Below are 13010 nucleotides of genomic sequence, written 5' to 3'. Positions count from 1 at the left end.
AAAAGAAGAATCTTTACCCATAGAAGGGGGAAATATATTATGGTAAAGTTTTCTTTAAAGAGTTTAGATGTTTTGATATTTGTATAGTAGTTTTATTTAAAGAGCTTGTACGTTTTAACATATATTTCGTATTTTTAATGTGTATAGTAAAAATTTTTAAAAGTAATAAGCTGAGAATCTGTTCGCATTATTATTTTGTAATTCTAGTCTTTGGAAGTATGGCTATTTTTATTCATATGCGTGAGTGGGCCGTTAGGTTATAATTGAGAGGCGATGTGAATAAAACTAAACTTTATTAAACAGACATCGAGGTTATATACCAGGACTTGCGAGCAGGAATGTCACAAAAATTCAAACAAAATAAAACAGGAGCTAGCAAGCTTACACAAGTTGGTCTATTATCAGGGCAGGGAAGAGCGAGTGATAAGATTAAAAAGCAAACCCGTTGCAGTGAAGGTGCGTGTATGAAACACGCGCAGTACACATAAAATTATATTTGCAGACATTACAAGGAGGGATTCGTTGCTCGATTTTTTATTTCTGTAAAACCAGTGCCAAAATCTTTATGCTGGAAAAAACAGTTGAGTGTCATAGATAACCCTCTTTTCTTGCATTCAGGATCATTTTGAATTTTGTTTATAGTTTTATCATAAAAAGTTGCCTTATGATATTCGACAATTATAATGTTTTAATAGTATGTACGATGAAGTTAGGCTTCAGTAAAGGTGGTCTTGCTTATTCAAAATCGTCCTCTCTCTCTCTCTCTCTCTCTCTCTCTCTCTCTCTCTCTCTCTCTCTCTCTCTCTCTCTCTCTCTCTCTCTCTCTCTCTCTCTCTCATATTGCAAAGGAAATCATAAATACCGTTTGGATTATCTCACACCTTGTTTCATCATTGGCGGAAATTCTAAGTTTCATGCTCTCAATTTTAGGAAATTTAAATAGCTTGAAATAATGATTAGCTATATCAAGGTAATTGCCTTATATTAACAGTGATATGATTAGAACGATTCAGTATTTTAAAGACAGCCTTATTAGTTGGTACCTGTATTAATTCATAACCAGCTTAGTTATTTAGAGTATTTATTATAGTTTTCAACGTTAGTTTGCCTCTGTTTAGCTAAGTTTTATCCTTATTCTCTTCCGGTCCCGTAATTTTTCTTTGTTTTTTTTCTGTCCTGGACTAAATAATAAGGTTTTGTCGCTCTTCTTGTGACCATTGCATTTATAAAAGAATACAACAAACTTTTCAAGATATTTTTGTTTAATTTTAAACAGTATGGCCTGTACTTTGATTCCTGCCTCCTTCTACATCTTTGATGATGTATTCAAGCATGTCTTTCACTGTCTTTGGTTAGAGATCTCTTGCTTGATGGTACACTCAGGGACACTATTCTATCTTGTTTCTCTTCCTCTTGTTATTTTGAAGTTTTTAGGATCTTTTTATTTTCACTATTTATAGTTTTTTATATGAAAAATTTATTTTAATGTTATTGTTCTTAAACTTCTATTGTAGTTTTTCCTTGAGCTTATAGCATCCGCTTTTCCAATTAGGGTTGTAGCTTAGCAAGTAATAATAATAATAATAATGATAATAATAATAATAATAATAATAATAATGTGAATGCTTTTCTTTTTCTATGTCAAAAGTCTTCGAAGGAAGGAGAATCAAAAACGTCTGGCGAAGGGTCAAGATGGAAAAGAGGGATTCCAGAAACGTCGGAGAAAGAGGTAAAGAGCTCCATAGTTCATTTCTAACTTCCTTTTCAGAAAAAAATGGAAAATGCTTGTAGATTTACATCAGGGTGTTAAACGATAAGATGCTTTAGAATCGTCTTAGAAATATATATACTTTATATATATATATATATATATATATATATATATATATATATATATATATATATATATGTATGTATGTATGTATGTGTGTGTGTATACATATATATGGGTAATAAATGCAAGAAATAGAGAATTGTAGAAATGGGATCTCTGGAGTGCCTCATGGTAGTGTTCTTGATCCTTTACTATATGTAAGCAGCTCTTCTAGGAAAAGGACACTCCAAAATTAAACCATTGTTCTCTAGTTTAGGGTAGTGTCATAGCCTTTGTACCATGGTCTTCCACTGTCCTGGGTTAGAGTTCTCTTGCTTGAGGGTACACTCGGCCACACTATTCTATCTTGTTTCTATTCCTCTTGTTACTTTCAAGTTTTTATACAGTAGTTTATATATGAAATATTTATTTTAATGTTGTTATTGTGGTTAAATTCCTTGAAGTTTTTCCTTATTTCCTATCCTCACTGGGTTATTTTCCCTGTTGGAACCCTTGGGCTTAAAGCATCCTGTTTTTCCAACTAGGGATGTAGCTTAGCAAATAATAATAATAATAATAATAATAATGTGTTGTTTACGCAAGGTATGTAATCTTGTGGTTTTGGGGAATGAAGTTGAACCCTTATTGGGGTTAATGTGCTCTGTTAAAAAATATTTAATTCTAATCAGAAATTCTCCGCAAAAATATACTGTTCTCAGCCGTATTTCAGTAAAATACAGGCGACTGCAATTTTTGCCTTACTTAGTTAATATCCTTTACGGGTTGGTGACCGTAATATCATTCATTTACGTCAATATATACGGTTTTAAAACAGTAAATGCCTGCCAACATTTATTCCAGGTTTATTACCGTTTTTCGACAAGTTTTTAATAGTGTTCATCTTGGTAATCTGGAACATTGGTTTCCAACCACCCCAAGACACTTTTGCTGGCAGTATCATTTTGACTACATGCAACACATTAGAAATTCCAGGTGTCGTTCTTGATTGTGCAGGTTTGCAATTGAGAAACAGATCGTGTCTGTTCCTTCCTCAGCTGTAAAAAGAAAGAAAAAGAAAAAAAAACTGCTGTACCGAGAAAGTCATCCAAGTTTTTTGGAGATATGTTTATCCTTAGAATTTTTTTTTTTTTTTTTTTTTATTCTGTCTGAAGCGAAGTTTCCGATTCGCTTCTGAAATTGATATACAAAAGTTCAAGATCTGTTAGATTATTGTCCCTGATCGTGATATTATTTTCTGGCACTGTCGTTTTTGAAAGTTTCAAAAAAAAAATTTCAAAAGTTTCACATTTTGATAAACCCTTCGAGACTGTGTACAATTCCATTTACAACACCAGGTATGCATTTAAATCTGAAACTCCCACATTTTCTTCAGTATCTCCAAACTACTTCAGAAGTTTCATTCTTACGGGGGCGAAATTGTGGAATGATATTCCAATCATAAAATTTAATCGATTAAATACCAGAAGCTGAAACTTTGTGCAAATGATATTTTATTAAGATTCGTTTCAGTCTGTCTGTTATTTATCTTGTTACGTTTATTATTCATCCCACTGATGTTTCACTGTTATTTTTATTTCATAAATTACTTTTTAATTATAATTTCTGATGTTGGCGCAATTTATTTTCCAATTTTAATTAACCTTTTCAGTGCAATTGAATTTCGAAATTCTCGAGCTTTTGGAATAATACAATGTTAGACTTCCTTTGTGTTGATTAATCTGCAATATATTAGTCAGTGCTCAAATGTGTAACTTCACGTCTCCTGTTTTCCTTTCGCATTTTCCCCTCTGTTTATTAATGGATTATCTATCCTTTGGCACATTTCACACCAAATTAGCAGACTATTAGGAATATCTAACGTCCGTTTAATTATCCTTTGACTTCTTATGAGGAGTTACTCAAGCGCATTACTTCAATCCCTTTGTACTCGAACTGTTACTTTTTACATTTTATTATTATTATTATTATTATTATTATTATTATTATTATTATTATTATTATTATTATTATTATTATTATTATTATTATTATTATTAAATGCTAAGCTACAACCCTAGTTAGAAAAGCAGGATGCTATAAGCCCAAGGGCCCCAACAGGGAAAATATCCCAGTGAGAAAAGGAAACAAGGAAAAATAAAATATTTTAAGAACAGTAACAACATTGAAATAAATAAAATAAAATAAAATAAACGACATAATGTATTTTTGGTTGAATTCAATGTTTGTTCTGTCTTAACAAATTATTACATGTAAACATTCTACTATCCTTGAATGTCAGGATGCCAGAAAATCTGAAATCAATGTCTGTCTGTCTGTTGAGATTGCCTTGCCTTATGCAAGACACGGGCTCTTGCGTTAGCAGCCCGTAAGCGAATGTAATTGTAATTCACTTTAATTTACTTTGAAAAAGGGAGAAATCAATTAATCAGTCAATACTCAGTCTTTGTTGGATCAGGTTTAAAAAGTATCCCCACATTTTTTAACATCAATCGTACTTATTAAAGAGATAATTTCCTAATAATACTTAATTACCTTGTTCATTCTCCGGTATATTTTCCTCAACGATTAGTGAGTTAGCGTTTATTTTGAAATAGGTCGTGGCAATTTTGAAACAAAATATAAAACATTTTCATCCATCTGTTCTTTTGTTGCGACTTCCAGGACGGGAGCAGGCGCTTCGAAAGAGACGCTCCACAATCGACTGACGATGACCAGGATGCCAATTCCTCTTGGTGGTGGACTCAAGGTGAGGACGGGCCAGCGGTTCTTAGTGCGTCATTGGCAGTGCCGTAATAACTCACGACAGGATCCCTAGGCTTCGAGCTTCATTAGGCCCCTGGATATATATATATATATATATATATATATATATATATATATATATATATATATATATATAGATAGATAGATAGATAGATAGATAGATAGATAGATAGATATGTTTATGTATGTATGTATATATATGTGTGTGTACACATACATATATATATATATGTGTGTGTGTGTACACAGTATATATATATATATATATATATATATATATATATATATATATATATATATATATATATATATATATATACAGTATATATAATCGGTCACCCTCAGTTATCTCCGTCCCTTAGGTAAGAGGGCGAAGGGGTAGTCAATTCATACCCTGGTGAGAGGGGGTTACGTGTGGGTGCATATCTATCGAAATAATTCGACGTCATTTTTGACGGGTCGCGTATACTAGTATATACTAACGCGTATGGATGAATTCTGTACGGATGCAAACAGGACTCCACATCTGATATACAATCGTGGTTATGTGTAAACTCATATTCATGTTTCCATCAATTTCTCCGCGTTACTTGCAATAAAAGTATAAAACTGAGCTCGATCAGAGACCAATTCTAGAACTGCAGGACTCTAGGCTGCGAGAAACATAGCAATTCATTCGCGCAATTGCAATTTAGATCTCGGTGATGGAAAACCACGAAATATATTTACTGACATTGGCGCCTTCCTATGATTTTACGATATTGAAAAAAGGCGACAAAATAGATAAGGAACGAAAAGGAATTTCCAGTTGAGTAGTCTGGGACAAGGACTGTTATCTTAGTTTGTTTACTTTTTTATTGTCAAGGCAACAGTATTTGAACACGATTACTGATTAGAAATACGAACTAAAAAGGAAGGAAAGGTGAATTAAAGTTAATGAAACTATCTCAGATGTTGGATTTTTGCTGTAATATTAACAAATACAGATATTTCATTCGTCCCAAAATTGTCATTTTACAAAGATTTCATGTCTTTCAAGAAAATTCCATTTAAAAGAGTCTTTAACAAGAACAGAAATAATGTCGGAATTTCAAATATCAAACTCTTATGAGCAAGAATTAAAACAATCTCGAGGAAAAAAATAAAAAAAGTTTATTTTTGGCGACAGATTCCAGACATGATTCACGAGTCACCTTTGTTGTGGGCAATGCTGAAGGGAAATTCTCTTAAAGCTGGAAGTGAACATTTGATCGTTAAACTTTTATTTTTTTATATAATAGCTAGATTCTTCGACTTATTAACCATGAATATACTTTAAATTAACCAGTTAATTGTTTATTTAACGAGGTAATTTAACCAGTTAATTGTTTATTTAACGAGTTAATTTAACCCATTAATTGTTTATTTAACGTGTTAATTTAACCAGATAATCGTTTATTTAGCAAGTTAATATAACCAGTTAATTGTTTATTTTACGAGTTAATATAAGCAGTTAATTGTTTATTTAACGAGTTACTATTCCCAGTTAATTGTTTAATTAACGCATTATCCCTATGGTTTAACAGCGGCTTAGTAACGCTAAAAATTCTGGCTTCTAAATCATAAAAACATCGATGCTTAAGCAATCACCTTCTCTGCGACTTGATCCGTGAAAGGACTAATTGCCTCTGTTGTTTGCATCTAATTTATGAATGAATTATATTATAGGGTTGTGGTGGCCGATGTGGTAACGTCCCTGACTGGTGAACGCCAGACTTGGGTTCGAGTCCCGCTCTAATTCATTAGTTTTTTGGGTCGCTGTAACCTCACCATCCTTTTGAGCTAAGGATGGGCCGTGGTTTGGAGGAGCCTATGGGTCTATCTGCTGAGTCATCAGCAGCCATTGCCTAGTCCTCCTTGCTCCTAGATTGGGTGGAGAAGGGGCTTGGGCGCTGATCATATGCATATATGGTCAGTTTCTAGGGCATTGTCCTGCTTGATAGGGCAATGTCACTGTCCCTTGCCTCTGCCATTCCTGAGCGGACTTTAAAACCATTAAGATGCACAGTATCATCGGCGCTAAGGTTAAAGGGAAAAAGCGGGAATATCATTGATAAGATATAAATTATGATTAGTATCCATGATGCGATTACAATTATATGGGATCAGTTAAAAAGGTTGTTAGCTTTCTGTGAAAGTTTCCACTGGAAGATTTGTACTTTTGTGATAAAAAGAAAATTTAGACATGAATGGGGTTCCAAATGTATTTAATTGTGCATAAATGAGTTATAATTCAAGGAAAAAAGATACTGGTAACATTTGATCTTGTATACAAGAATATATATATATATATATATATATATATATATATATATATATATATATGTGTGTGTGTGTGTGTGTGTGTGTGTGTGTGTGTGTGTGTGCGCGTGTATATATATATATATATATATATACATATATATATATATATATATATATATATATATATACATGTATATGTATATATATATATATATATATATATATATATATAGAGAGAGAGAGAGAGAGAGAGAGAGAGAGAGAGAGAGAGAGATAATATATATCTGTGTGTACGTGTTTAGTATTATTCCGATTCCAAACTCACACAACAGCCAGCCATAAATAAACTATAAAAAAAAACTTGAGAAACACCAGACGTAAATAGTGCAATCATTCGCCGTGCACAATTACTCGGAAACCTCACTCCATCGGCTCACGTACCTTTGAGTGACCCAACGCCGTTCGACGTACCAGCTATACGTGGAAATGAAAGCGCGTAATCCTCTTTTCCCGACGGAAAGGAAATGGAAAGGAGGATGCATTTCATATAAGCGGTCGTGTCAATAGTAGTTGAATTACTTGATATCTTCACGTTTGTTTATGTATATTAAAGACGGGACTCAAATTAACTTTCAAGTGGCATCCACTCTAATGACTTATTTCAGTTTTTCTTTGATGTAATTTATTAAGAGATGATGTTTTGAAATATTCTCCAGACGACATATTTTTTTTCTAATTATGTTGATGAAATTGAATTGGTACATATTGGGAAAATTTTGATTAATGTTTATCGAAAATTGTTGTATTGACGCTGATTGGACAAAATCATGGGCAGTTGTTTTCTTGGATTGATACATTGCTCTTCATCATAAAGATTCACAAATATACCTGGAATATTACAGGTCCATTAAATGTAAATACTAAGATCATGTTGTTTAAAGATGACAGTAATAAAGAAAGCAATCAGTTGGTTTTGAACAGTCTCGGAACCTCACATGGAAATTCATCATCACCTCTCGTGCCTCATGGCAAGGAGGATTTTAAGAGAGACTATAGACTTCACCAAACTTAATTTGCGTAAAGTTGGAAGGATGTGACGTATGGAGACATGTTAAAAGGGTATTTTTTATGAAGATTCCATTATTACGTTTTTTTTTTTTTTTTTTTTTCTCATCTTGCCAGTTGAACAACATTTCTTTTATCTCATTCCGTCATAAATGCATAGATACATAGTTATAGGTACACAGTTATGTACTCTAATAGCATCCCGCCCTTAGCTCGTATGTAGAGGCAGTCTACTATAATGTGTTGGCATCTTTGAACATTTTACGAAATGACGAATATTCGAGTGCATCCGGTTTCGAGCATTGCTACTTGTTGCTACGAAGAGATATATCCTAGCTTAGCCTCCCATAAAAGGACCTTAAATATGATGTTGCATCCTACATGACTTAGTGGAGTAGAGCATCCCCCAAACCCCCCTTTAACCTGACTGGGGAAAGCGCTAAATGGACGTCCATCATCAAGCTAAAATTTTAGTCTCTATATCTATTCATTTCAGATTAAGTCATATAGAAGAAAAGTAGTTGAAATTGGCAAGATATAAAAGAATTAATGCCTAAAGTAATAGTTTAAGTAAACGTCGGTTTTGTGTAGACTAATACCTCAAAAGTTAACATACACAGGTAATAGTATAAAGCTATATAGGTAGATTTAAGCAACCACTTTTCACATTTTCTGCTGTTTGAATAAAATATTTTTATTGTATACTGTTATGAAAATAGTCATAAAGTCATATTTATGTCTATTTTTATCCTTCACATTCTATAATTCTATATAGATTTAAATTGGTTGAGTCGCCATTTTTTCCAATATTCGGATATTCAGAATATTCAGAATCCACATTCAGCTATGGTTCAGTTCTACCCTGAAGTTCTTGTTCTTTCTTTCCCAGCAACTGTGCGCCGGTCACCCTTCTCTCCTCGTCTTGGAAAGAGGGACGATATGCAATATGGCGTCGTATACGATGACGATGACTATGCAGGTGTCGATGACGTGAGCGACAACGACTCCGACAATGACCTCGGAGAGGGTTTTGTGATCTCCGATTACGTGGATGAGACCCTCTCGCCCCAGAGACTCACTCTCAGATCGCCTTTGGTTCCACACTTAGGAAAGAGAGATTTCTCCTTCTCCCCGCGCCTTGGCAAACGAGTACCAGCACTCGTCCCCAGACTAGGAAAAAGAGATTTCGCCTTCTCCCCAAGACTTGGCAAAAGAGGAGGGGACTTCGCTTTCTCTCCTAGACTAGGGAAAAAGGCCGATTTCGCATTCTCCCCTAGACTTGGCAAGCGTGGAGACTTTGCCTTTTCGCCAAGACTTGGAAAGAGGGGAGACTTTGCCTTTTCCCCGAGGCTGGGCAAACGAGGGGATTTTGCCTTTTCGCCAAGACTAGGAAAGAGGCACAACTTTCCATTCAGTCCAAGAGCAGGAAAGAGGATGAATGCATTCAGCCCCCGACTGGGCAAGAGAGACCCAACTTCATCTTCATCCTCATCAGCGTCTTCAACTGCCGAAGAAACCTGGAGGCCAAACCCCGCCCAGGTACAACAACGCTCGGTAGCTTTCAGTCCGCGGTTGGGTTAAAATCCGCCTCTTAACCCTCCATGCCAAGGCCAAAATAAGGGACAATGTCTCTCACTCACCCTGTAACCATTATCCATATCCCTTATTTGTTAACTTCCTACGTATGACCTCACTCACAGTTATATTTAATGTACCTACAAGACGAAAATGATAGCAAATGTTGTTATTAACCTTAGCAAGTGGCTGAGTTTGTGATTGCTGTTGAATAAAATGAATGTTCATTGGTCTTTATATGATGACTTACCAGATATTACATCGCAAATATGTCCACATGCGTGAACAGGAATCGGCTTCGATACGAGTGAAAGCAGAAGATTCTTGATGTTAACAAAGAAGCTGGAAAATTGAATTCAGATGCTTTCAGCAAAGTTTCAAGGATGGGATTATTGTACTTTGAAATGAAGACAGTACAGTGTTCATAAATTAGTGTAATCTATTCTTTTCCTTATGCAAGTACTTGAAAGTTTATCGTAGCAAGAGAGAGAAAAAACATCAATATTACAGGAAAGAATTAAGTCTGATTTATTAAGAATCATGTTTGCCCTTTATAAGATAAATTTCTTCCCTCGGGATTTATTGCCACCAATGTACAGTTGAACGCAGGAGTCCATGGTACACCTTGCTATGAAAAAGTTCACCCTGTCACACCCTTACTTAGTGGCGGGTAACCAAATAGCTAGGGTAGTTAGAGATGACAGAGGTGGTGGAATGGGTTAAACACAAGAATAAGTTAAGCTTCAAGGGTGTACCAGGAATTCCTGTGTCCGACTGTACTCCAAACAGTATAATGTAGACACTACTAAAGGGTATCACTTTGGTCCCTAGCTGGAACGACTTTATAGTTCCCGATTCCTCCCATCTAGCTGTCCAACCTCGTCCATGAATAGCCTTTCTAGCCTCAGTGCCGAGCTACGTGACCCAAATTATATTAGATGAAAATTATTTTTTTTTATTTTTGAACAATACCGAACCATCAAAACTTTGAATATGTTCTCTCTGATGGTTTGATGCCACATAATTAAAAATCATTCATCAAATATGTTCTGAGGTGATGGGCAGTTGATATTAACGTTACTTATCCTTTTTACCTATTGGATTTCATTGCCTTGTTTGCTATATCTATTCCTTTTATAATCGTTAGGTGATAGTTCCTCAAAGTTAATGATAGACACCAGAAGCAATCTTACCCTAAAATTATCTTTTAACATTAAAAAATTATCAAATATAGGCTGGTTCCTAAGTTACCTTAGTACAATTTCACTTCGCGTAATTAAGATTATTTTGATTTTTGCATTAATCATATTTGTGTATTATTATGGACTTTCCTTATATTTTATATAGTTTTTTCAAGTTCAATTATTAATTTTCTCATGTGGTAAAGTATGTGTGAGTGAACAGCAACACTTTCATCTGAAGCAGTTTGTTCTAGAGAAGGTAGAATTTGAGTTCTGATTAAATGTTGTTGTTTTTTCTTAAAGAAACTGAAAAAGCTTGGAAATGGGGCTTGTGATATTTCTTAACCAAGTCAGAAAGTTTGAACATTAATATGCTGAAATTGATAACGTAGGTTTAAAATTGGTGGTTGTAATTTGCTTTTCCGGTAAATCCGTTTCAAACGTTTGAAAGTATTGATTGTCACTTTGTTAGTTGTTCAATTTAAATGGTGGCTTTAAATCCTTGTCATTTCCTAAGTCTTTAATGTAGACTAAAAAATACAGGCCCCAAATATTTTTATCCGAAATCTATGAGCTGTAAAGACATGCTCAAAATCTTCGTTATTCTTTAATTCAATTACGAAGTTTGAAAATGTACTTACAAAATTTCGGTTATTCTTAAATCATTTAAGAAGGTTTAAAATGAACTACAGATTCAAAAAGACTAATTTTCTGAAATCTACGAGCTGTAAAGACATGCTCAAAATCTTTGTTATTCTCTAATTCAATTACGAAGTTTGAAAATGTAAGTATAAAATCTTGGTGGTTCTTAAATCAGTTAAGAAGGTTTAAATTGAGCTACAGATCCAAAAAGACAAAAACATACCATGACATTATCAAATGAGTCTAAACGCACATCCGCTTCCTGTGATATCAAGCCAGTGTCTCACGGATCCGCTTTGGCCTTTGAGACAAAGTAATAACACAATGCCCGGTTGATACTGTATTTTCTTTAAAGTTTCACACGATTATATGCAGTGATTAATTTTATTTAGGAGGCAATTTCAGATTTGATTAATATTATTATAACTTTTATTATTCAAAGTGGATAGACATTCTTATTGAAAAAGCCTTAAAGTTTATTTTAATGCTACCGTTCTTAAAATAATTAATTTTTCCTAGTTTTCTTTTCTCACGGGGCTATTTTCCCTGTTGGGGGCCCCGGGCTTATAGCGTCCTGCTTTTCCAACTAGGGTTGTAGCTTGGCATGATAATAATGATAACATACGGGAAACCCATGAAATTAGAGGTAAAAGAAATAGTTATTTAAGCTATACATATACATGAGAGCTGGTCGTTTTCCTCTGTTCACAGTGAAAAGAGTATGAGGAAAATTGTTACAATGAATGTACAAGAAAAGTATTGATGCGATACAAAGTGCCCACGCATCGGAAAAAAAAAAAGAATTGAGTAAATGAACAGTAACAAGAAGGAAAGATTAAAAATAATTTTCTTTATGACAACTAATCTCGATATCCAAAGAAAATCAGGCTATAAATTTTTGTGTTAACCAATATACAATGGAATATTAAAGTAAAATGGTGTTTAAAGATTCATTGATGAATTAAGAAATAAAAGATAAAGAAAGAAAAGGCCTTGTTGGACGAAAAATATCAAGTAAAAGGCCTCAGTGGCAATCTAGTATAATTATCTTCTAAATTCCCAAAACTGTCAACCGATAGGATGAGTCTGACTAAGGAGAAAGGAGGAGGCCTTCTTGGTTGGTCGAGTCCTATCAGGATCTCTTTCTTCGTTGCATTTTTTTTTTTCAATTACCAGGTTTGAATTATCCCTCGAAGAATATGAAAGATTCGTTTCGTTTGCTATTACTATTTGGCAATATATGAGAATCTGTTTGTATGCATATATAATTCGCACACACACTATATATATATATATATATATATATATATATATATATATATATATATATATATATATATATATATATGTGTGTGTATATATATATATATATATATATATATATATATATATATATATTATAGCTGTGTGTACATAAGTAATATATATATATATATATATATATATATATATATATATATATATATATATATATATATATGTATATGTGTGTATATACAGCATATATATGTATATATATATATGCGTGTGTATGTGCATATTATATTACACACACACACACACACACATATATATATATATATATATATATATATATATATATATATATATATATATATATATATATATATATATATATATATATATATAACTAGCAAGGCATTCAG

The 13010-nt window shown here is 33.5% G+C and overlaps 1 protein-coding gene across 3 annotated transcripts in view; it reads left to right on the top strand.

Annotated features, from left to right (window-relative positions):
- The window catches only part of LOC137645867 (uncharacterized), a 115748-nt gene extending 105378 nt beyond the window's left edge, over positions 1-10370 (top strand). For 2 of the 3 annotated variants that reach the window (XM_068378864.1, XM_068378865.1), the window contains 3 exons: positions 1649-1729; positions 4496-4580; positions 8835-10370. In XM_068378864.1, the coding sequence (XP_068234965.1) occupies positions 1649-1729; positions 4496-4580; positions 8835-9526 (858 nt within the window). In that variant the 3' untranslated portion in view covers positions 9527-10370. The remainder of the gene's footprint in view (positions 1-1648; positions 1730-4495; positions 4581-8834) is intronic. The other variant, XM_068378863.1, reaches the window with a different exon arrangement.
- The last annotated feature ends 2640 nt before the right edge of the window (positions 10371-13010 follow it).

This window comes from Palaemon carinicauda, chromosome 8, assembly GCF_036898095.1.
Source record: "Palaemon carinicauda isolate YSFRI2023 chromosome 8, ASM3689809v2, whole genome shotgun sequence".
Classification (NCBI taxonomy): domain Eukaryota; kingdom Metazoa; phylum Arthropoda; class Malacostraca; order Decapoda; family Palaemonidae; genus Palaemon; species Palaemon carinicauda.
Note: the sequence above shows the minus strand (reverse complement) of the source record. Positions and strands in the feature narration are given on the sequence as shown.